The sequence below is a fragment of the Schistocerca cancellata genome, chromosome 2 (genome assembly GCF_023864275.1).
Source record: "Schistocerca cancellata isolate TAMUIC-IGC-003103 chromosome 2, iqSchCanc2.1, whole genome shotgun sequence".
Lineage (NCBI taxonomy): Eukaryota > Metazoa > Arthropoda > Insecta > Orthoptera > Acrididae > Schistocerca > Schistocerca cancellata.
In genome coordinates, this window is record NC_064627.1 from 648,053,169 (window position 1) to 648,079,973 (window position 26,805).

General features: G+C 39.9%; 1 protein-coding gene across 1 annotated transcript; it reads right to left on the bottom strand.

Moving 5' to 3' along the window:
• Nucleotides 1-858: 858 nt before the first annotated feature.
• On the bottom strand, nucleotides 859-25,052 carry LOC126147602 (M-phase phosphoprotein 6). Its single transcript, XM_049915705.1, has 3 exons — nucleotides 24,819-25,052; nucleotides 23,800-23,900; nucleotides 859-2,392 (listed from the first exon to the last, which is right to left on the bottom strand). The coding sequence occupies exons 1-3, from the start codon at nucleotides 24,873-24,875 to the stop codon at nucleotides 2,092-2,094; spliced, it is 459 nt and encodes a 152-aa protein (XP_049771662.1). The 5' UTR covers nucleotides 24,876-25,052; the 3' UTR covers nucleotides 859-2,091.
• Between the last annotated feature and the right edge of the window lie 1,753 nt (nucleotides 25,053-26,805).

A 26,805-nucleotide genomic window follows, 5' to 3' on the forward strand; every position in this document is an offset into this window, starting at 1 on the left:
ACTACGCATTCCACATCCTTATGTATTTATCTCTTCATCTTCTGGCTGTGATATCATGTATACCTGAACAATTGTTATTGGCTGTGAATTCTGATGAGAATAAATCCATCTCTGTACTGTTCAGAATAACTCAGTCTATCTGAGCTTCCTGATCATGACTCCCATCCTGTTAATATATATTTGTCAGACCATAAATCCTTATTTTCTTCCCAATCACTTTACTTACTACCACTGCATGTACACACAGCATTTACACCTCTCTCTTTTCAGATTTTCTAGCTGCCCCACCAGATTCAGATTTCTTTCATTCCATGGTACAGCTCTTAGTACATTACCTTTCATTGCTTATTCTAGCTTTTTCATGTGGCCACCTCTCCCTTGGCAGTATTCCCATGGAGAATTGAATGGACTCATCTGAAATCTTTTGTCATTTGAGAGACGATCACATCATCTTTTTAAATTACAGGCCATCTGTCCTAAAGATACACATGATGTGTCTTTAATGTAGAGGTTTACATTGCCTTCTGCATCTGCATGCCATTGATTATTGCTGGTTCTTGTCCTTTAAGGGAAGAATTAGGGTGATTCCTTATACCGGAATGTTTGGCTGTCACTCCTTATCCAGGACATTTTGGTTACTAGTTGCAGACACTACCCCTAGGTCATGGTGACACTGCTGGTATTAATCCACATTTATGCCCTGCTACCAAGACCCACCTGTCTCCCTCTCCCCTGTTTTCTAAAACAACCCTACCCCTGCACTGTAATAACACTCCACTCATCTCCTGCTCACTCATCAGCCCTGACATCTACTTACCAAGAGTCAGTGTTGCCACTTTTGTGGAATGTATGTGCATATAGTTTTTATTCTGTCTTTATCGAGTGCAAGTTCTTACCAGCAGTACAACACTTTCTGGCAAATTTTTATATACAAGCCTTCAGAGAGTAAACAATAGCATTATACAAAATACAAGACCACAAAAAGTTGTTTATAAAAAGTATCTTTCATTTGACAAAAAGTCACAAATTAGGGAAAGAAAGTCACAATGTACATGACAACATTTTCCTACTTCAAACTTGAAACATCTGAAATAATTCACAGAACAGATTGTGAAAAATAAGGAGTAATGTAGACTGTATCTGACATCTTACATTCTCTTCTACATTACAAATACTTCACAACCAAAAACTTCCTTGACTCATGTTACAAGCACAACTAGTACATAGCAGGCATACTGCTCAAGGGTCATGAAACCACGTCAATAAAATGTTACAAGAAAAAGACATCTAGACAAGAGACAATATTACTTACTGCTTAAATACATAGTTTTTGTCACAGTAATGTTATTCTGGTGGATATGACTTATTAACAAAAATAGTTAACAGATATAATTCCATAATATCACTAGGTCAGTGATGGCAACTGAGGAGGTGACAAAACGGCGACTCATAACAAACAGATACCATGTAAACTGCAGCATGGTCACAGTGATAAGGATAGGATTGGTCCTGAACATGAAGTGGATCATCTTTTAAAAAATATACAGAGCATTAAAGATACATGTTATCCTCCATGTATATATATATATAATAAAAACAGGGCAGTCTCAACAAATTAGTTGTTTCTTTTGCTCTCTTTTTTTCTCACCATGTGTCTCAGGGATGAGACAGGATTCTCTGCTCATTCTCAACAGAAGTGAGATATTTATCATTCATTGAGGTTTATAAATTCTCATTTTTCTTTTTATATGAGCAGATATATGTATCTTTTATGGTGCGACACAGAATGAAGATGTTTTGACTTTTAGGATGAATGGAAGTATAAGCACTAACCCACTCACAATGTTATTGTACCTGACATGTCAGGGAAAGATGGGAAAGGAACATTCAGCTCATGAAGACCATATGTGGCCAAAAATATAGCTGAAATGTTCACACAGAAACTTGCATACAATCCTCAAATGGTAACAACAACAAAATAAACAGGCATCATGTTTCACATCCTTTCAGTATGGCACAGTGAAACATGACAATAACAATCAATGTTGAAGTGTTTTGGCTTTGAGGCCGTAGCATGATTAAATTTAATCTTTAATCACTTGGTTTCAAAAATTTTGGCTTTTTAGGTGGCACTGGCTCTTCATCTTCAACTTTCCTCTTTTCTCGTTTGGTCATAAACTTTTTATGTATGGACTGTACAACTGTGCCAAAGTGCTGTGCCATTTCTAGGTCAGACACATCAACTTCATTTTTCACATCTACTTCTTTTTGTGCAGCAGCTTCTTCTTCTTTCATTATTTCTTCAATTTCAGGGTTCATCCCATGAAAAGATAAACGCCCTACTATGAGATCCTCACATGGCACATAACTTGATTCAATAATATATTTGCTCCTGAAAGAGAAACATTAATTATCAATAATGTAAAACTTGAAGATTTATATATGTAAATAAGATTTAGTTGGCTGTCAAAATGTAACCTCAACAGTTTCATCAAATACAGTGCAATACTCCATAATGACAGGTTGAACGTGAAGGGAAAGCTATGTGGAATGAGTCAAGTAACACATTATCACAGAGAAGCTGATATTTTATGTACATCTGCAATACACTACACTAACAATTAAATAGCACTAACAACAAAGAGATTAAAAGATGAAATTTTCACTCTGCAGTAGTGTTGGTTGATGTGAAACTTCCTGATAGATCAAAACTGTGAGTCGAACCAAGACTCGAACTCGGTATCTTTGCCTAGCAAGACTCACAACCTGTTCTCACAGCTCTACTTCTGCCAGTACCCCGTCTCCCACCATATGAGCTCTGAGGACAGGTCAAGAGTAGTGCTTGAGTAGCTCAGTCGGTAGTCCACCTGCAAGTGAAAGGCAAATGTACCGAGTTCAAGTCTCAGTCCGGCACACAGTTTAAATCTGTCAGGAAGTTTCAGATTAAAGATATTCATAAAGAACAGTTGCTTTGCTGAACATTCACTTTTGAAACATTTATTCATATTCATGAAAAAGTTGCCATTTTCCAGTTACATTGCACAGTTCTAATTTTTTTCCTGCCACAAGACATTCAACTTCTTATGTGAGTACATCCATATACATCAGAGGGAAAAAAATTATCCATGTACTAAAACAATGTAAACTTATCCTACCAGGAACATTATTGCTTACAGTGTTAACACTACAGACACACATGTATTTTCTGAGAAGTCCCCCCTTTTTATTAATTTAGGGAGTTTTCAACTTTACTAGCATAAAGGCAACTTTTTCAAAAGTTATGTATCAAAATACAGAACTCTACACTGAACATTATACGAGGCTGCAAAATCTATGTGAAAACTGTTCTTAAATCTTGCTCATTTGTATCATTATTCATCTGAAACTGATTTCTTCTCTTACTTGTATAAGCCATTAACCGGTAAATATATCATCATGTTTGGCTATGTTACTTGGAGTTATAAATATTATATGGAAAGCCCTGATAAAATGTTACGAGTAAAGGCAAACATTCATCAAACAACAGACATCCAGTGATCAATAGGCACATCAACAAGACTGAAATTTCACCAGCTTTTTGACGAATACTTTTTTGAGCTTGAGTGTACACACACACACATATCAAAACAGTGCCTTGAAATTAAATAGAGAATAACTGTGGAGCAGTCAGCATACATGTGCTGCCACTCCCACTGTCATGTAGTTCATCGGTCACCTGCTGCACTGAAAGGAGCAAAGAATGTTTTGTTCATTGTGACTGGGCAGGTGACACCTGTCTGCTGAGATTGGTGCTGCCATCTGCCTGCCTGTGTGTGCTGCCCCTTTACATAACAAGGGGATATGATTTGGGCTACTTCAAGCCATCTCAGACTGGCCTCCACTATTTAGGTAATATTTTTTGTGCACACCCTTTCTATGGGGAGGGAATAAGTGGAAAGAATACTATCATTTCTGCCAGTATTTCAACAAACTGAGATATACTTTTTCAATAATGAAGTATGACAAATCGAGGTTTTGGATTCTTCTGGAAACGGTGTGACACAATTAACAATAAAGTAAATTCATATGACATGATTGGCTGGGAGGCTCAAGAGTGGTGGTCAGCCACCTGTTTCAAATTTCTTTCAATTGGACACTACTTGAGCAATTTGCACCTATCCTAGTAATCCAAATGAGGAAAGGAGACCTGCAGTTTAACGTGGAATCCAAACCACATGTCTTTCTTGACATATCTTCCCACAAGTGAGAGGTGAAGGCTAGTGTTAATGCCAGACTGAAAGATTCCACTGTCAGACCAGTCTAACAATTTATCATATCCGAGTACTGTTTACAATCAAGTAGCTATATGCAAGCTTGAGTGGCAACCTTGTGAGTGGCTGTGTGGCATACAAATTTTATAAAACCTGCAAATGTTTAAATTTAGAGCTAAACACATACATACAAATAAGGTGCAAGATTAATTCCTTTCTGAGATTTTTTATAAGTGAGTAAGCAATTATTAAGTCAAGTAAGTTTGTAATTTTTACACAGATTAGGCATATAGCAATAGGTGAATGCAGTGACTACCTTATAAATGATTTTTTTAAATTATATATTTCAGGCTGAAGTCGTACAAACATGTATCATTAGCAATTTCAACTTCTTAGCAAGCCATCATTAGAGGGCCTCTTTAAAAAAGAAAGAAAAGATTACCTAGTATTTTACTGTCCTGCTTTTTGTGTTTTTTTTTAAAAAAAAAGATCACCTGATAATGACTTGACCGACCCAGATAGCTGTGCCTGTTAAAGTCCTGTTCCGGGACAAAGAGGTGTGCTGGCCCTGAATCAGATCCACCTTGGGTGTGGTTTTTAGGTGGTTTACCACATTTCACTAGGTGAATACCAGGTTGTTCACAAGTCCTGCTTGTTACATGATTTGTAAACATTTAAAAAATTTGTGCTCACCTTCACATGAATAACACTACACACAGACAATTGTGGTACACACATTCCATCCTAGAGCTAAAGGGCTGGCAACAGGAAGAGCATCTGGCCACTCCTTAAACTAAGAGACACAAAATCTGTTTGATAACCACGCCAACCCTGTACAGATGTGGGACCAAGGCACAAGAACAAGGAGATGATGATGAAAAATTGATAATGACTTCCTAAGAAATCAAACTGGTAATGGCACTTCTTTGTGTGGCCTAAAGCTGAAACGTCTAATAAAAACTGTAATTTTTATTACAGGTTTTTAACATTAGTTTGTTTTAATAGTGTTTGAGGTGCTTTTGACACAAAATGTTGTGGTTTGCACTCTGAGGTAAGAACCTGATGACGCATCCAGGATATACCTAAACATATCTACTGACCACTATACACCGTTTGAAAGATGGACTCTGGAAACTGGACAAAAAATATAAATGGCAAATGACTTATGGAATATATCCTGCAGTGGGTTAATACAAGTATCTGACATTTTATTGCACACAAAGAACTGCTTTGTAGTTTTTGTTGTAATTATTTGTACAACTTTGATACAAGCAGGCAGATAAAACAGTCTCAGGCACTACATTAATAAAAAGATTAGCTGGAGAAAACAGATGCTACCAACATCAGATGGGGTGCACAGTAATCAGAATACAGATAGGTAAATTTCTCACACAAGAAATTCTGGTACAGCATCGAATACTACAAGACACGGAAAAATTTATCTAAGTAAAACACAGAGCAGTGTGTCACATTCTAAATCTTACTGATGAGATAATTTACTAAGACCATAAAGTACCAGTGAACTCTGTTCATAATACGGAAGAATGGGATACATTTCAACAAATTTCAGACTTAAAGACTCTCTGTTTATTAATTACTGTAGCATGTTGGGCCACTTTTACATTTTTACCACAGTTTCTGGTAATAAACAAAGGGTCAAATTTTATATTTCTAGGGAAGCACACTTCTCTTGTAATGTACCTCTAACATGGGGCACTTTTCAGCAGAGGATGGGACACCCTTCAACAACTAAAGACAACAGTTTTTTAGTCTTAACTCGACTAAATCTTTATTTTATTGTGCACTAGGCTTATAATATGGGCACAGATGCTAAGACAACAAATTTTTACAAAATGGAGAGAATATTGGCTTATTTAAATTAGGTCTACTCACTACAAGCAAAAAAATCATTTCTTGAGTAATGTCTGCTGTTCTGGCTTCCATTTTAGATTATTTTCTCCTTAACTAAACAAAATCACACTACTATGTACAGCTTATAAGATCTTAAGCATGTTGTTACTGAAGCGACTAACACCACATGTCAAGAAAGTACTGGGATTCCTACAAGCAGGTTTCAGAAAGGAAAGCCAACTGTAGACCATTTAGATGCAATACAGCAAGTGCTAGCAAAGAGCTGGGAATTCCGCAAAAATGTTCACTGCCTTTTTGTGGACTTCCAAAAAGTATATGATAGTGTGAATAGACAAGCAATATGGCAAGACCTAGAAAGGGCTCAAGTTCCCAGAAAACTTATAAAACTGACACAGATATGCACCCCAGAGACAACATGCTTGGTGAAAGTAAATGGAAACATATCAAAGAAGTTCAAGGTGAGGACTGGAGTGTGACAAGGAGACTGCCTCTCTCCTCTTCTGTTTAACTTGGTGCTGGAGAAAGCCCTGAGAAAGGTAGCATGCCCAGATACAGGAATACAACTGGGAAGAGGAATCAACACCCTGGCCTATGTGGATGATGTAGTTTTAACAGCAGAGAAAGAGCAAGACCTGGTTCAGATGACAAGAACATTCATGGAAGAGGCAATGAGAGCAGACCTAAAGTCGAATACAGATAAGACAAAATACCTCGTAGTTAACAGAGAAAATTAGGACAGACCCCTGAAAGTGGAAGAGAAAGTCTCTGAAAGGGTAAAAGACTTTGAATATCTTGGGGCTATACTCCATGAAAGGAACAAGATAGACCCGGAAATTACCGCATGAATACAGGCAGGAAACAGGTCAAGGTTTGCTGTGGGAATGCTGTTGAATTCCCAGCTTCTATCGAGATCCTCAAAGGCCAGCTTCTATCGAGATCCTCAAAGGCCAAGATCTACAAGACAATAAAACAATCTGTAGTCTCATATGGAGCAGAGACCTGGATTATCACCCAAAAGATGGAAAGAAAACTCCTGACATTTGAGAATGGCGTCCTCAGACAGATTTTTGGGCCAGTGAAGGATGGAGATGAACGGAGGAAAAGAAAGAATTGTGAATCACAGGAGCTATACAAGGTGATAGACATCATGGCGGTTATCAAAGAAAGAAGACTGAAGTGGTATGGACACAATGCATCAAGAAGGCCAGATCATCAGGCAGGTAGTGGCAGAAGATATTAGAGGCAATAGACTACGACGAAGACCACGACTCCAATAGATTGATCAGGTCAGAGAAGATATGAGCATGCTGGGGCTGTCTGAAGAAGAATACATGGACCGAGGATACTGGAGAAGGCTGATTGGTGAGGCCAAAGACCGACTGTGGTTTGTGTGGCCAACACAGACAGTTAAGTAAGTAAGTAAGATGTAACTAAATAACATTTATAAAAAAATCATTGACTATATGGATTGAGATGTTCCACCATTTATGTTTGTCTCAGGAAGTTCCTTCCTAATATAACTTCTGTCAACATAGCAAATTAAATCTTACATTAGATTAGATTCCAGTTGGTTGGTTGGATTAAAAGGGGAAGGGAAGGGACCAAACTACGAGGTCATCAGTCCCTTGTTCGGAATAAAACAATGCCACAAGTGTGAGAATAAAACAAACGAGACTGACAACACAAAACGGAATGAAAGGAAAAATCACAACAATGATGAAGGGCAACAAAAGTGTAAATGGACAGAAGGGGGACAAGAAAACCACAGTAACGCATGAAACGGGATGAAGAGAGTAAAACAAAGCAGATGACCATGGCTGGCTGACCATGAGAATCAAAAGGAGAAGCCAGCCACTCTGCAACACATTAAAACCTCCACCCTAAAAACACAGAGGGACAAAGGACATGAGCTAAAACTTAGATCAAATGATAAAACCCACCCTCACGAATAAAACGTAAAACTACATCAGCCAATGAGGCGTTGTCAGATAAAATTAGTGGCAACGAGTCCGGTAACCCAAGATTCTGACACTGGGCAGTCAAAGTGGGACAGTGCACCAGCAGATGGGCCACTGTCCAACGGGCACAGCACCGACACTGGTGCAGGAGGTAATCGTGGGTCGCCCACGCGTGGCAAATGCAGAGCCGGCGGAGGACAACTGATTCCCTGCCAGAGGCCCGCATGGAAGCCTTCCACACATTCGTAGTCTTCTTGATGACACGCAGTTTGTTGTGTGTACTGTTATGCCATTCCGTCTCCCAAAGCCAAAAAACCTTGTGGCCTAAGTCAGAATGCAGGTCAGGTTCAGAGATGTCCATCTCCAGAAGCGGTTTCCACATAGCCTGTTTGGCCAGACTGTCAGCAAGTTTGTTGCCTGGGATTCCCACATGACCTGGCAGCCGTGGGCTACAGCCCATGACTCTGCCTTGTGAATGGTTCCCTGCAGGCGCCACTCAGCAACACCAGTACTTGGAGGTACAGTAAAAAATGCAGAAACCATCTGCATACAGAAAAGGTGAGACGGATGGCCCTACAGCTGCTGTTAGACCGTTAATGGCCACTACAAATAGAGAGACACTCAATATGGAGCCCTGCGGGACTCCATTCTCCTGGATATGGACAGAACTATGGGAGGCACCAACTTGGACACGAAAAGTACAAAGCGATAGGAAATTTTGGATAAAAATCGGGAGCAGGCCTCGGAGACCCCACTCATATAATGTGGCAAGGATATGATGTCGGCAGATCATGCCATTCACTATTCATAAATCAAAAAAGATGGCAACCAGGTGCTGGTGTCTGGAAAAGGCTGTGTGGATGGCAGACTCGAGGGACACAAAATTATCAGAGGTAGAGTGACCCTGGCAGAAGCCGCCCTGACATGGAGCCACGTGACTCCAGGACCCAACTCCAACGCACCGTATGCTCCAGCAGCTTAAAAAGAACGTTGGTGAGGTTGATGGGTCGATAGCTATCCACATCAAGCAGGTTCTTACCGGGTTTAAACACTGGAATGATGGTGCTCTCCCGCCACTGTGATGGAAACATGCCATTCCATCAGATCCGGTTGAAGATGACGAGGAGATGTCACTTGTAGTCAGATGAGAGATGTTTAATCGTCTGACTGTGCATCCGATCTGGCCCAGGAGCTGTGTCGGGCAATGTGCAAGAGCACTGAGGAGCTCCCACTCTGTAAATGGGGCGTTATATGATTTACTGTGGCGTGAAGTGAACGAAATCACTTTCCCTTCCAGCCACCGTTTGAGAGTGCGAAAGGCTGGGGGGTAATTCTCCGATGCAGAGGCTCGAGCACAGTGCTCAGCAAAGTGCTTGGCAATCACGTTTTCATCGGTAGATAACATGCCATTTATGGTAACATCGGGAACACCAGTTGGGATCTGGTGCCTGAAAACAGGTTTGATCTTTTCCCAGACTTGAGGAGGTGGCACCCAATGGTTGAGACGTATCTCTGGCGACTCTTCTGCTTCCGTCGTTCGATAAGATGGCGAATGCGGGCACAGAGCCATTTAAAGGCTGTGAGGTGCTCCAGGTGAGTGTGCCCCTTATGCCGCTGTACAGCTCGCTGACACACCTTAATTGCTTCAGTGACTTCCGGCAACCACCAAGGGACTGCATTCCACTGCAAGAATCCTAACAAGCAAGGGATCGTGTTTTCTGCAGCAGAAACGATAGCTGCAGTCACATGCTCAACCATCATATCGATGTTACCGTGCGGGGAAGATTCCACGCTGACACCAGAGGTGAAAGTTTCCCAGTCAGCTTTGTTCAAAGCCCATCTGGGCAGGCGTCCATGGGCCTGACACCGGGGCAGTGACTGGAAGATGGGGAACTGGTCACTACCACATGTCATCATGTGCTCTCCTGGGGATAGAAGGGAGAGGGCCAGGACTGCAAACTGAGAGATCATCATCATCATCATCATCATTTAAGACTGATTATGCCTTTCAGCGTTCAGTCTGGAGCATAGCCCCCCTTATACAGTTCCTCCATGATCCCCTATTGAGTGCTAACATTGGTGCCTCTTCTGATGTTAAACCTAGTACTTCAAAATCATTCTTAACCGAATCCAGGTACCTTCTCCTCAGTCTGCCCCGACTCCTCCTACCCTCTATTGCTGAATCCATGAGTCTCTTGGGTAACCTTGCTTCTCCCTTGCGTGTAACATGACCTCACCATCTAAGCCTGTTCGCCCTGACTGCTACATCTATAGAGTTCATTCCCAGTTTTTCTTTGATTTCCTCATTGTGGACACCCTCCTGCCATTGTTCCCATCTACTAGTACCTGCAAACATCCTAGCTACTTTCATATCCGTAACCTCAACCTTGTTGATAAGGTAACCTGAATCCACCCAGCTTTCGCTCCCATACAACAAAGTTGGTCGAAAGATTGAACGGTGCACAGATAACTTAGTCTTGGTACTGACTTCCTTCTTGCAGAAGAGAGTAGATCATAGCTGAGCGCTCACTGCATTAGCTTTGCTACACCTCGCTTCCAGTTGTTTCACTATGTTGCCATCCTGTGAGAATATGCATCCTAAGTACTTGAAACCGTCCACCTGTTCTAATTTTGTTCCTCCTATTTGGCACTCAATCCGTTTATATTTCTTTCCCACTGACATTACTTTCGTTTTGGAGATGCTAATCTTCATACCACAGTCCTTACATTTCTGATCTAGCTCTGAAATATTACTTTGCAAACTTTCAATCGAATCTGCCATCACAACTAAGTCATCCGCATATGCAAGACTGCTTATTTTGTGTTCACATATCTTAATCTCACCCAGCCAGTCTATTGTTTTCAACATATGATCCATAAATAATATGAACAACACTGTAGACAGGTTGCAGCCTTGTCTTACCCCTGAAACTACTCTGAACCATGAACTCAATTTACCGTCAACTCTAACTGCTGCCTGACTATCCATGTAAAGACCTTAAATTGCTTGCAAAAGTTTGCCTCCTATTCCATAATCTTGTAGAACAGACAATAACTTCCTCCTAGGAACCCGGTCATATGCCTTTTCTAGATCTATAAAGCATAGATACAATTCCCTGTTACACTCATAACACTTCTCCATTATTTGCTGTAAGCTAAAGATCTGGTCCTGACAACCTCTAAGAGGCCTAAACCCACACTGATTTTCATCCAATTGGTCCTCAACTAATACTCGCACTTTCCTTTCAACAATACCTGCGAAGATTTTACCCACAATGCTGATTAAAGAGATACCTCTGTAGTTCTTACAATCTTTTCTGTTTCCATGTTTAAAGATTGGTGTGATTACTGCTTTTGTCCAGTCTGATGGAACCTGTCCCGACTCCCAGGCCATTTCAATTATCCTCTGTAGCCATTTAAGACCTGACATTCCACTGTATTTGATGAGTTCCGATTTAATTTCATCCACCCCAGCCGCTTTATTGCACTGCAATCTATTGACCTTTTTCTCCACTTCCTCAAATGTGATCCTATTCCATCATCATTCCTATCCCATTCTACCTCGAAATCTGAAACATTACTGATCGCATTTTCACCTACATTGAGCAACTCTTCAAAATATTCCCTCCATCTGCCCAAGGCATTCACAGGATTCACCAGCAGTTTTCCTGACCTGTCCAAAATACTTGTCATTTCCTTCTTACCTCCCTTTCGAAGATTGCTAATTACACTCCAGAACGGTTTTCCAGCAGCTTGACCCATAGTCTCCAACCTGTTTCCAAAGTCTTCCCAAGATTTCTTCTTGGATGCTGCAATTATCTGTTTGGCTTTGTTTCTTTCTTCAACATAACTTTCTCTGTCTACCTGAGTTCTAGTATGTAGCCATTTTTGATACGCCTTCTTTTTCCTTTTACAGGCTGCCTTGACTGTGTCATTCCACCAAGCTGTTTGCTTCATCCTACTTTTACACACTACTGTTCCAAGACATTCTTTAGCCACTTCTAGTACTGTGTCCCTGTACCTTGTCCATTCCTTTTCCAATGACTGTAATTGACTACATTCAACTAACTGGTACCTTTCTGAGATCGCTGTTATGTACTTGTGCCTGATTTCCTTATCCTGAAGTTTCTCCACTCTTATCCTCCTACATATGGACCTGGCCTCCTGCACTTTCGGCCTCACAATCCCAATTTCACTGCAGATTAAATAATGATCAGTGTCATCAAAGAATCCCCTGAATACACGTGTGTCCCTAACAACCTTCCTGAATTCCTGATCTGTTATTATATAGTCAATGACAGATCTGGTTCCCCTGCCTTCCCAAGTATACCGGTGAATGTTCTTATGTTTAAAAAAGGAGTTTGTGATTACTAAGCCCATACTTGCACAGAAATCCAAGAGTTGTTTCCCGTTCCTGTTGGCCTCCATATCCTCGCCAAATTTACCCATAACCTTTTCATACCCTTTTGTTCGATTTCCAATCCTGGCGTTAAAATCACCCATGAGCAGAACACTGTCCTTGTCCTTTACTCTAACAACTACATCACTGAGTGCCTCATAAAAACTATCCATCTTATCTTGATCTGTCCCTTCACAATGCGAATATACTGACACAATCCTAATTTTCTTGCTAGACACTGTCAAATCTATCCACATCAGTCATTCGTTTACATACCTTATTGCAACTACGCTGGGTTCCATTTCTTTCCTGATGTAAAGCCCTACACCCCATTGTGCTATTCCTGCTTTGACTCCTGACAGGTAGACCTTGTATTCTCCCACTTCCTCTTTTTTCTCACCCCTTACCCGAATGTCACTAACAGCTAAAACGTCCAGCCCCATCTTACTTGCAGCCTCTGCCAGCTCTACCTTCTTCCCAGAGTAGCCTCCATTGATATTAATAGCTCCCCATCTCATTACCATTTGTTTGCCAATTCGTATCTTAGGAGTCCCTGGTTTGTCAGTTAGAGGTGGGACTCCGTCAGCTCCAAAGCTCCGAAGCATTTTGCTCTGATTATTGCCAGCATCATATTTAAAGTACCAGGGAAGCAGGTTGCTAGCCTTACTTGCCCCGAGTCCCATTGGGTTTTACCCCTAACGGCTGAGGGACTAACTGGTGGATTTGGTAGTCTTTGCCGTAAAGCACAAAGGTGACCACGACTCAGAATATGTCCGAGATGCCCAGCCTTATTCCAAAGTAACTGGTATCCCGACTGTCGGGACCACTTACTTGGCCACTCATACGTTGCTCGTGGTTCATGAACTAGGATATGACTACAGGAACCCACTGAGAGATCAATGGCCTAATATGTGCCATATGTGACAGTAAATTTTCAACATCTCTGCCTCGGCCAGTCAGCACGGTGCCACACCACAAGGAGTTATGAGCGTTAAAATCTCCCAAAATTAGGAAAGGTTTAGGGAGTTTATCAATCGGTGCAGCCAATGCGTTCAGGGGTACTGCACCATCTGGAGGAAGATATATGTTGCAGACGGTTATTTCCTGCTTCGTCCTTATCATGACACCTGCAGTTTCAAGAGGGGTTTGCAGGGGCACAGGTTCACTGCATACTGAGCTCAGGATATATATGCAAACTCCATCTGACACTCGATTATAGTTGCTACAGTTCCTGTAATATCCCTTATAGCCACGGAGGACAGGGTTCCGCATTGCTGGGAATCAGGTTTCCTGGAGGGCAATGCAGAAAGCAGGTGTAAAGCTTAACAGTTTCTGTAGCTCAGCCAGGCGGTGGAAAAAACCACTGCAATTCCACTGGAGGACGACGTGATCGTGAGGCTGGGGGGGCACGGAACATTCAATGAGGCAGTTTATACCCCATGGCCACCTGCTGCCACTGATTTATTTCCTGAACAGTCTGTATCCATTGTATTTGAGGGTCCGGCGAGATCTAGGTCCTCAGCAGACGCCCAACTCTCCACCTCATCCTCAGAAGCAAAGCTTGTAGGTAGTGGTGGTGTGGGTGTCACCACAAGTCTCTTGGTCTTGGGGATCTTCATTTTGGATTCCTCTCGCTGCTCCTTGGGTTTCTCTGGCTGGGAGGGCTTGACTGATTCAATCTCTGGGACTGAGGATGATCATGAAGCCCTACGACCAGCTACTTTTCGGAACTTCAGCCACTGGCGAGAGTCATCTTTCCCACTAGCAAAAATCTGGGATAGGAGTGACCCAAGGGACCCCTTCCTGGTGAGAGGTGCCGAAGAAGACTTACATTTTTCCAGCAAAGAAGTGGGGGACTGGTGTCCCCGATGATTTTGGGAGAGGGGGGGGGGCAGTGCTCCCAAGGTAGGTGGTGTGGGAGTAACAGGGAGCAAAGTGCCACCTCCCCCCCCCCTCCCCGCACCATCAAGGGGGCAGGTGTAGTCTTCCGGCTCAGAGAGCCGACCGGAATTCACAGAATGGATGGAGCTACAACTCTTCTGGTAGCAGCAACGTAAGAGGAGATCATAGCCACAGTATGCAGACGCTCAAATTTCCTCTTGGCCTCAGTGTAGGTCAGTCAGTCCAGGGTCTTATATGCCATGATTTTCCTCTCGTGCTGTAAAATCCTGCAGTCAGGTGAGCAAGGGGAATGATGCTCTCCACATTTGACACAGATGGAAGTTGGGGCACATGGAGTATTGGGATGTGATGGACATCCACAATCTACACATGTGAGGCTGGAAGTACAGCAGGAAGACATATGGCGAAACTTCCAGCACTAAAAGCACTGCAAAGGGGGAGGGATATATGGCTTTACATCACAGTGGTAGACCATCACCTTGATCTTCTCGGGCGATGTGTCACCCTCGAAGGCCAAGATAAAGGCACCGGTGGCAACCTGATTATCCCTCGGACCCTGATGGACGCACGGGACAAAATGAATGCCTCGTTGCTCTAAGTTGGCTCGCAGCTCATCATCAGGCTGCAAAAGAAGGTGCCTGTGGAATGTCACAAGCGAGTACTGCCCGTGACTGGGAAGAGGATGCTGTTTTTATCAAGACTGACCCTGACCGCATTTTGGACAAGCCCAACTAGTCCTCTAAATGGTCTACAAATAACTGTGGCTTCATCGAAACAAAGGAGTCCCCATCAGTTCTCGTACATACGAGGTACCGGGATGAATAAGGTTCGCTGCCATCCTTAGCCTGGCGTTCCTCACATGGTGTGGCCAGGGAGGGGAATGATTTAGGGTCATACTTCCTTGCTTTGTACTGAAACTTAGAACGCTTAGAGACTGCTGATGTCTGATCACCAGCAAGTGATGACGTGGTACGCTTCATCACGCGTCATCCTCCCTGATGCCACCCACTCCGACCAGGGGCCCTCCCCACAAGCTCCACACAGCCGCAGCAAAGGCCACCTGACAGGATGGCCATTACCAGGAGTCCCGATGGCCCAAGGTGACAGGCATCTACTCCTTGGCATACATGGGGAGTTAAATGGCATAGACATCCGCAGAGTGTTCCCTGTATTGTCAGGGGGCTACAACCAACAGGGTACATGGCACTCCCACCACAACGGACTGGCTACCGTGCTGGATATCAGGTGCAAACAAGTCCACGGTCTTCGTTAGCACAGAAAGCAACACTACATAGTGCATGGTGGAAAACACACCCAGGAAGGTGTCCTCACCCAAAGAGATGGAGAATGAGCCGAAGGCACGATGCAGCATGTAAGGCGCCCTTCCCCAATTGGCTCGCTCTTCAGAAAAAATTTGAAGAATGGAGGTCAAACCCTACAGAGGACCATCACATGAAGGCCAAAACCTGAGAGACTCCTTTTAGTTGCCTCTTACGACAGGCAGGAATACCTCGAGCCTATTCTTACCCCCAGACCCGCAGAAGGGGGAGGGTTAGATTCAGTTTTCGTTCCATAGACACAAACATGAGATGATCCTTGTGGGCGTGGAACAAATCAGAGAGTATAACATAAAATATTTGAATATAATAGTCAGTACCCGATCACATGTCAGGAGATTGTCAAAATAGATGAATGCTTTACAGTAAACTGGAACTGCTAATATTTTAAGAATTAATACACTGTCAGACTGAAACACAGTTATGTACTTTCAATAGAATTATCATTTTACAAACTACTTAATCCTGACTGTTGCACTCAAGTGCTGTCAGGACTGAAATCTAACAGACATATTTACTGAAGTTCAGCTAACAGTCCATATTAAAATATTCATCTATAGATTAGAAGGAGATGCCTATCAAAAAGTCTTTCAAACTCCATTTAAAGTGTGTTTTATCTAAAACCAAGTTTTTAATGGTTGCTGGCAATTTATTTAAAATGTGCGTTCCTGAATATTGGACTCCTTTTTGGACCAAGGTACATAATTTTAGGTATATAAGTACACTGCTCTTACTCCTAGTATTGACACTCTGTATTGAGCTATTGGTCGGAAATAGAGACACATTACTTGCAACAAATTTCACTATGGAATAAATATACTGAGAAGCAACATTTAGAATACTCAGTTCCTTGAACATGTTTATACGCGATGTTCCTGAATTTACACCACAAATGAGTCTTATTACATGCTTTTGTACTCTAAAAACTTTTGCTTGGTTTGACGAGTTACCCCATGATCCTTTATGACGTAATAGAATGAAAGTAAGCAAAGTATGCAAGTTTCTTTTATTTTTATCTTCTACATATGATGACGTTCACCTCGCAAATGCAGACTTGTTTAGGTGCTTCAGCAATTCTGTGGTATGCCCTTCCCAACTAAATTTATTATCAAGTTGTAATCTCAGAATTTTAACACTGTCAACCTCTTCAATCTGCATGTCTTCGTATGTTATATACATGCTGGAAGGAAATCCCTGACAGGTTCTGAACTGCATGAAGTGGGTCTTCTCAAAGTTTAACGACACTGAATTAGCTTAAATGTCAGTGAAAATTTGATTAGCAGCCATTTCTACATCTGTACTTGACTTGCTTCTTATTGCAATGTTTGTATCATCTGCAAACAAAACAAACCTAGCATCTGGCAATGTAACACACAAGAGATCATTAATATGCACAGAAAAAGCAATGACCCAAGATGGAACATTGAGGAATACCGCATATTATGAATTCCCAGTCAGATGAAGGCTGACTGCTTACAGCACAAGTATTTCACAACAACACCCTTTGTTTCCTGTCAGTTAGGTAAGACTCGCAGCACTGCCGGTGCATTCAGAGGGAAGAATTTCCAGGAATCTTCCTTCCAAATCACTGTCTTCTGTTTCTTTTACTTGTCTTGCAATCAAGACTCAGTTTTTCTTTCCTCCAAACTCAACAAGTACAAAATAATTTATATGTATTCCTACAATAATTTTCTAACGTAAAATTTCCTTCAAACTCTGCTGGTGTAGGACAAAAAGTAAGTAATTGACCTTGCTCTTTACTATCAGACCCACCTTGCAAAAGCACTTCACAATCACAAGTGCCTTGTATGTCTTGTACCTCTGCATTTCATGTTTTGTCTATTTTCCCGGATTTCATTTTTTTAAACCTACATGTGGCTTCTTGCAAATTTTTATAGGTTTCCTGTTCAACTCTGCTTTCTCTTCCACAATTTGCTGCTGCCTTTGTAAATGTTGGACAGCGTCAGGTGTCCAAAGACTTCATTCACTTGTCCCCACCCCTCCCCACAAGCTCAAAACAGATGAATTTTGATTGATTGTGTTAGGCTCACTTTAAATTGTGCAGTTCATTTCAGCACCAAAAGACCCCAACTAAAGGATTCAGGTTTTACATTCAGTATCTTGCAAAACCATCTGAATTAATAACTAGTTTATAACTGTTAAAATAAAAAATAATTGTAACATTAGCTTTGTTATAAGCTATTACTCTTGATAAGTGTAGCGTACCGACCATACATGGGTATAATAGTGTATGTCTGATGGTGTATTGCAGCACCACTGATGGCACGCAGTTGTGGGATGTTGTCAAGTTAATAATTCCATAAGGTCAACACTATGTTGCGAGGTAGGTTAACTTGCGGGTCATTCTGTGTTAAATCACAGCTATTTTGGTGGGTCCTATGATGACTGTTTCAGAATTTAGTCATATCTGGTGGATGGACACCTACATGTCTTAATATTAAAATTGCCACATAAGACTGTCCTAAATCTAACCATTTTTGAGAAATTCAGGCTTGAAGACTCAAGGGTGTGTACCCAATCATTAGTCAGTGACCAATTCCCCTATTTTCAGAGACCTAGCTTTTCAGTTACACAACTCTAGCGCAAAAAACATCAAATCTGATGAATTTCAAAGTCCTGGGAGGAAGGAGGGGGGCAAGTACACAGCTTAATCTCAACTTGATTTTTTGCTAAAATGTTTAAACATCTGGTAGTAATTGTAGGTGCAAAGAAGAATGTCCTAACTAACTTTATTCATTGGCAAAGAATAAAATAAAAATTCCATGTACACATGCCATCCACGTTAAACACTACGGGGCATTGGCAAATAAACACAATGAGTATTCCTTGAAAAACTGTTTCCTAAAATACCTGTTGTTGGCCTGTAGATTAGAACTGTAAACTGGAGAAAGCTAAAAACAGTTAGCAATTATTTTACTCAATGTCTTTTCAGTGTAAATTATTACAAGAGGCAGCCTGGGCACAAATGAGGTGATATATCCTTAACCTGTTACTCTAAATTAAAAAGATACTTCAGTGAAACACAAGAAAATGGAAAAGTAATACTGAGAGACATAAATAACTTTTTAAATATATGCCGACATAAAAATTCTGCAGAGAACACTTTCCTAAACAAATTCAAATATAAAGAAGGACATTGTATTTTTAAAATTCTTCCACCTCGCTTATAACTTTGTTTTCCTTGACATCTTGATAGAAAAACGAAATGATGTCACTTAAAGGTGAGAGGTATGAGCTTTTCATAGCACTTGTTGGCAAATTTATACAAGCGTGCACTGCATCATTATAATTCTGGGACATCCATTTTACATATAACACTGGAAAAAAGGACCGACAGTATTATTCCTACTGGGCCACGAAAGGAATTGTGACTAGACAGTAGGCATGCCGTTAATCTCAACGTCTTTAAATTCATGTGATGCTTGTGAAATGTGCCACTGTACTAGATTTCATTATATTTCAAAGCAGCTGTTTCCACAAAGCATTTTCATGAGTTTCTACAGCAACAATGCTCCCATTTGCATCTGTCGGAAGTCTCTTCATTAGAATGGTTTTAGTAGCAAAGACTAGCAATGCGTGGTTCAATCATGTTTCTGAACTGTCCTCATTGTACTGTACCTGTGCTTCAAGAAACCTTCAAACAATTTTACCTGCTGCGAAGAAACAAAGAACATACTAATGCCCTGTATTTCATGGTGTATTTTGTGCACAACTCTTTCAGATTAATTGAAATAAGTCTTTTCTGCATTATTTTTTCTTTTTTCCTGGCAGACACAAAATCTTTTCTTCCTTGCATGAAGTCTCGAAAATCGATCATTTCATAAAATATCTTCAATACATCTTGTTTCACAATATCAGATACCGTACCACGTGCTCTGTGACACCAAAAGTAGATGCTACTCTAGCAATGCTCCATGAAGGTGCAGCAAGTGATAAAACTTGAATCTGTGTACTGTGAGTTGAATCCTACATTTCTGAGTGAGCTGTGTCGCATTGGAAAAATGGTTCCACTGTTCACATGGGCACTCCACATAATACAGGGCATTAGTATGTTCTTTGTTTCATCACAAATCAAATTATATGAACTTTTCTTAGAACACAAGTATAGTACTGTGAAGACAGTTCCAGGAACACGATCTCACCATGCTTTTCTTGTCACGGCTACTAACACTTCTCTAATGAAGAGTCATCCAACAGATACAAATGGTAGCACAGTTGCTATGGAAGCTCATGAAAATGCTTTGTGGGGACAGCTGCAAGTCAGGCAGTACGGAACATTTAAATGCGATAAAATTGGATACATAGGACACATTTAGCAGGTATCACATGTTGCATTAACTGTATGCATACTGCTGAATCACAATTCCTTTCATGACTCAATAGGAATTATGCTGTTTAGGTCCTCTTCTCCAATGTTATATGTAAGGTGGATGTCCCATCATTACAAAGCCAGAATGCAGGATTGTATAAACTTAACATGAAAACAGCTTATGTGGCGAGGCTGATGGCACTTGGAGGAGACTCCGCATCAGCACTGCGGGATGTGCAAGCAGCCAGCCTAGTAGAATTCTGCAGTCAGCTGGCCAATGACCCAGTGTATTAAGCAGTGCAGATGCTTCAACACAGAACTTGTTATATATGCAGCTGCCTTTCCCTGGAGCCTCTTGGTGTCCACCTCGATTCCACCACCCACTCACACCATCCTGACTCTCAGCCATCCCTCTCCACATGGGGGCTCTACATAAGCTAGTGTTTACAGGTCTCAGTAAGATGAGATGTTGATGCCATTTCATTGAATCACAGACTCATTCAATTAATGCTACTTTATTTGCATCCTAGCTATTTTGAATGCATCAGCCCAAATGTTTTGGATATTGACATTCAAGTTGCTGTACTTTTATGTTAAGTCAGTCCATGATTTTTAACTTTTAATATTGTCCTCACAAAGGTAACATTTCTCATCTGTACTGAAAACTTGATTAGTTACACACTTGGAGTGATTCCATTTTGATGATGCTGGTGTCTTATTACTATTACACAAACTAAACCCACATTTATCTGCAGCATTATAAGCAACATGTCATTTTCTCATGCAATCAAAGCCTTAACAGTTTCTTCTTCATTCACTTCTGGTCTAGTAAAAGAAGTTCACAGCACATTACTCACGTTTAACATAAAATCACTTGACAAGAATTTTCGCTCTATTGTGAAGTGTGTACTCCTATCAATCTTCCTGGCAGATTAAAACTGTGCACTGGACTGGGATCTGAGCATGGTACCTTTGCCTTTCGTGGACAAATGTTCTGACAGCAACTGAGAATTCCAGGTATACCCATGACTTACTTGGAAGCTTACTCTCTAAGCATAGTTACTGTAGGATTTATAATTACAGGGTGTTTTAAAATGAATATATGTGTTTTAAGGCTTTGTAGCACATATTAAATTCATCTTACGATTATAAATAATACAACAAATGAAAGAGAAACACAACAGATGTGTTGTTCAGCTTCTTGCCATTGAAGCACAGGGCATACCTGTAGCACATCAAGATAAGAAACATCATTTACAGTTCATTCACCAGAAAAGAAAGGCCCATAAACTTTGCACATGGATATTTCTTGGGGCTTAGCATGAAAGACTCACAAACATTCAACATGTTTTTCAGTCACTCTTCGTCATTCCATACTCTTCCTATTGCACACTGATTACAAACAAAACTGTCTGAGTTGCTCTTTCATTTGGTGTATTATTTACAACTGTAAACTGAACATAATAAATGCTACACCACCTTAAAACTGTTATGTTCATTTTGAAACACCCCGTATTTCTGTAAATTAAATTCTTCATGCCAGAATTTCATTTTCAAAGCTGAGACAGTGACACAACTTGTCACCCTTTCAGAAGTGTATTGTTTGGCGAAGTAAATGACATAGCATAATACACAAAATGCCAACTGCTATGATGATTAAAGCCAAATGAGGTCAAACTTCACAAATTATGTAAGTAAAACACCCTTCCCATTGACTGGACTGTGTTTCACTGCAGAAACTTCTACATGTCATTTGAGATTCATACAGTAGGCCTATTTGCAATTTGTCAAAGAACAGCTCCAGTTCTGCACCTGTACCATTATGACAGTTTCGCTCTTTTCTACAGAACGTTATCACTTTCGGACTGCATTGGACCACACAAAGATTTGTATTTTGCTAGTACTCTACGTGGTTGACTGAATAGATTCGATTTACTTAGCAGAAGCTCTCTTATACATCATCAGAATGAATAATTTCTTCTTTGGTACCTAACAAGTACCATAAATTGTGACACTATTAATCAAATTTGATCAAGTCAGTGACATTGAATGAGTGATTTACAGTGGATGTGTATTTGACCTCTGCTAGAAAATGTCACTGACGTAGGATAACAGAAAAGAAATGAGAGAGGAGTTGTAGATTAGTATAATGTTAAATCTGCATTGATTACTACCAAAATAGAACCCCTTGAGAGAACATGTTACAGCTGGTACTTTCCACAGTTCGAAACATTTTTGTAATGACTGTTCCATATGGATGTGCTGGAGATTTACTGTTTGTGTCTACTGTGTTGGGCAGGAACAAGTTTGCACTAAACCGCACCACTGGGTTAATCAACTGTATTGAAATTTGCCAAAGTATCAAGACATAACTGAGGCTGAGAAACAGCATGGGCAATATAAAAATTAAAAAAATATAAAATTAAATTAATACTTAATATCTAATCATAAGTAATCAAACTATGGAAAATCCAGGGTGGAATGTAACAATATTCTGAGAAGGAAAGTTGCCACTCACCATATAGAAGAGACGCTGAGTCGCCGATAGGCACAACGAAAAGCTTTCGGCCAATGGCCTTCGTCAACAATAGACAAACATCATCACAAATAAAGTTTTAAGCCAGGAAGGCCTTCATCAATAGTAGACAAAACAAATCTTGGATTTTCATGTTTGATTATATTCATTTACAAGAACTCAAACGAAGATGTTTTATTGGAAAAATGTAAGGCATCAGCACATACACAGTGCAAGAAATGTAATATGGGATTGTGTGTTGCATGTTTTGGTTCTTGTCATAGCCTACTAAGTAATTTGTTGCTTTTGTTTTGTTATTTGTACTTGTATTTTGTTTGTGTCTTTCAGTACAAAAATATGTAACCATTTCAGATAAATGTATGTCTTGCTCTCAACAGTGAATAGTGTTACACATATGGCATGGTGTAACATAATAAAGGAACACTCTATGTCAATTCAACACACCTCTTAACCTGACCCTCTCGGATTTCTTTCAAATTTGGTGTATTCAATGACCCATATAAGAGATGGAAAAAGACCAATTTTCAGATGCGTATTACAACTGTGAAGAATGCTAAAGGTCTGAAAAGTCTGGAATTTGTGTTAAATTTACATGAGGATGTCAAAGGCCAAGGTCAATGACATTTTAGTATGAAAATTCTCAGAAACTTTCCATGTAGCATATAAATGTAAAGGTCTTTTCATTACCTTTCGAATAGTACCATTTTCATTGCTGTAACTGAATTAGAACCAGAATTACAGTCATCTACGTTGAGACACACGCACGTAAATTTCGCACTAACTCCAAACTTTACAGACCTATAACTTTCTTCACAGTTGTAACACACACCTGCAAATTGATATTTTTCCATCTCTTATCTGGGTCATTGAATGCACCAAATTTGAAAGAAATCTGAGACAGTCAGCTTGATGTTACTTTACTGTTTGAATTGACATAGAATTACCCTAAATTAGAAAGACAAAAACTGTATTCACAGTTAATGCTTCTTTTTTATTGCAAAGAACAAGCAAAAACTAATAAACGTAAAAAATTAACAAAAAAAAAAAATTTCAGGTACTAACGGGTTAATCTAGTAAGGTTGCAGAACACTAGAAGCCAATTTTACATGATGATGCACTTCTTTGTCATACGAATGGCACATTATAAACTACAATAATATCATGTTAGCTAACAAGAGTATGAATTTCATAAGACTTAATACCACAGATACGTACTTTCCATGCTTCATGTCTTCAGTAATTACATCGGAGAATAATGCTCTGCTATCTTCAACTTCCTTTTCTCTCTCAAATCTTTCCTTGCTTTTCTTCATGAACTTAAGGAAAAATAAATAAAAATCTCTTAATTTTTTGGCTACTTACACACAATAATACATATAATTATTTAGATTTACACACAAAAATATGCCAAATAATTACTATGGGAAGCCAATATGACGCACTCGAGTGCAGTGGAAATATTGTCATATTTCATGATCTTTTACACTGTTACCGAGGAGAATTTAATTTGATGGTCCTTGGAGTATAAAGTAATTGTTTCAGACAGAGTAGTTTCACAGTTACAGTTTATTGCTTTTATTTTAATTATTTATATTTCATTGATTGTGACTAATTTCAAGGTCACAGTCTCATTCTCATATGCTACACTCAATTGGCCACGCCAAAACATAGAATCTTCACTCAGTTACTGAGAATAAATATAAGACTATTGAAAGTGTAGCTATGGAACTTCTAATTCCACAGAAATTAATCAATCTTAAGCTTGGATGGCACAGTTCATATCTCTTTGCAAATAGGGACCACAAATCAATTTCATACTATACAATATCACTATGGTGAGTACCCACAAAACGAGTATTAACTCTAGATTACTAAACCATCGTGAAATTTACGATTGTAGTAGAGTATAAAACACGACTTTAGGAATCAATTTGGTAAGTAATTTACGGGCGAAGACGTAATAACTACTGCATAACATATGAATTAAGACTTCCTCTGAATAAATTTGATGATGGTTTAGTAGCAATGTAACATTCTCCCCCCCCCCCCCCCCTTCCTCCTCAACGTTTGTTCATGGGTTAAGTGGAATTATTGTTATTTGCCTACAGTTATCATCTTAGGTATAGTGACAGTATTTTACCACACCGAATCCATAACTAACAACGGTACCCCATATCTGCTGGTAAATTAATGCTCTATTATCAATAATTGTCGCATATGATTGGATTATTTACCTTCATTTCAAGCACTGCTTTTGATAAACGGTATTTCGAATCCATCGCGTTCGTCATTTCTTCTAAAGCCGAATAATGCGATTGAAGCCAAATCTTTAGAACAAATTCAGAAAAACATACAGGTTACGTAAACAACCTCTGCATACACTGAAGCACCATCACACGTAAACTATAACTCTCACAACAAACACAAACCGGACTAACAAAGATATTCTCGCTTAAAGAAAAATGGCTTCCCATCTGCCAAAGATTTTGGCAGTAAACCACTTTGTAAACAACACTAATCGAAAATTAAGGGTAAGGTCGATTCGATTCGTACTGGACGTCTTCGGAAAGGACAAGAACGGAGGAATACCTCATCGAATAATGGAACTATGGAGGTAGGAATGAGCTAAACTCTTACCTTCTGATCACAGATAACGATGTTAATCTTTTCAGTAAATGCTATTTCTGGCTATGATGCGTCACAGTATAAAATAACATTTTACAAATCCGCAAACTATATCCCTCCACACTCCACCACCGCTGAATTATCTCGCTGCTGTTTATCACGGTAGATGTCATACTGTGATTAGTAATACGTAACAATCAAGAGGCTCTGGCAGATATATGTGGTAAGTGCTATACGTCTGGTGAACAGTGACATATTCTTTCCTGTGAAGGCTATTAATTTTCAGCACCTGACACTGATATTCGGCCACCCAACTGAATAAAACTTACAAGAGCTTATATTGTTAATTGGCATCTATTCTTCCTCAGTTGTTACATAATAATCAAAAGTTACAGTATGTGAGAGTTAGACATTCCTCGAGAACAGTTAACACTAAGTGCCACATTTTATCGGAAACTCGTAAGGTATTTCTCAAGACTTTGAAAAGCATCTCTAAACGCGAAAAATTATTTACATCTTACAATAGCAGAACAGTGCTGACGCCCACGATGTGTATGAATAAGACTATAAATTGATGAAGAAATTTTCATTAAATTACATTTTATTAGGTAAAAAAGGTCAGCTCTATTGAAAGAGAAAAATGCAGTTGTTTATGACTTTATTTGCTATATACGAAAAAAAACATAACCGATAAGATAAACATGCTCCGTGTATTTCCTTATAAATATTGTCTGATGTATTTGTCTGAAGGCTATATATTTTCGCTAGTAAATAAATGTCGTTGTTTTGAAATGTTTCATTTCTCAACAATTTACCATGCAAAATTCATCAAGTATATCGTTTGAAGTTCACTTTGGCCCTTAATAAACTAAAGGTTGTTCTTCAATTCCGATATTATACTCCGGTTTTTTGTATCGCGGATGATATTTCACAACTTGACTTTCACCGATCGGTACTGGGCTAAACAAACTGACGTGACACTGCGTGACGTCCAGTATAAACACACACAGAAAGTGACGCAACGTCCCATTCTGTTAAGGTTTGGTGTGCTTAATTGAAGAAAGTTTTCCATGAACAAATTCAAAAGTAGGTGACAAAATGTACCAAAGTTTTCAAGGCGAGCGTACTTCATGAAATTGTATTTTTACGTCATAACTGTTAGACACGCAAAGTGGGAAAGAAATTTTGATGTTTATAGGCGAAAAAATTCTTTAAAGGACTTTCGACGAAACTATTGCGAAGGAAGCACTAGATGTTGTTTACAACATGAATAAAAAGGAATTTTTCGTTTTTATTTTAGTATGGAAAATTTTACAGTGATTTTCCTTTTCAAAGCATCATTCACTTAATTTCTCTAATGTTCAGTTGTATGTTGACGCCAGGTCGGATTGAAGAAAGATATCGAAGCAATTCAGAGGCAGGCTGCTAGATTTGTTACCAGTAGGTTTAAACAACACATAAGTGTTACAGAGATGCTTCGGGAACTCAAATGGGAATCCCTGCAGGAAGACGACAATATTTTCGAGAAACGCTATCGAGTAGATTTAGAGAATTGGCATTTTAAGCTGGCATCTGAACGATTCTGCTTCCCCAACA

What these genes read in the sequence shown, in the direction of transcription:
- LOC126147602 (XM_049915705.1), bottom strand. Translation starts at nt 24,875, where the DNA reads ATGACGAACGCGATGGATTCGAAATACCGTTTATCAAAAGCAGTGCTT. An exon ending in AAGCAGTGCTTGAAATGAAG is followed by an intron (nt 23,901 to 24,818) that starts GTAAATAATCCA and finishes TTTTTCCTTAAG; the next exon opens with TTCATGAAGAAAAGCAAGGA. An exon ending in GAAGACATGAAGCATGGAAA is followed by an intron (nt 2,393 to 23,799) that starts GTACGTATCTGT and finishes TTTCTCTTTCAG; the next exon opens with GAGCAAATATATTATTGAAT.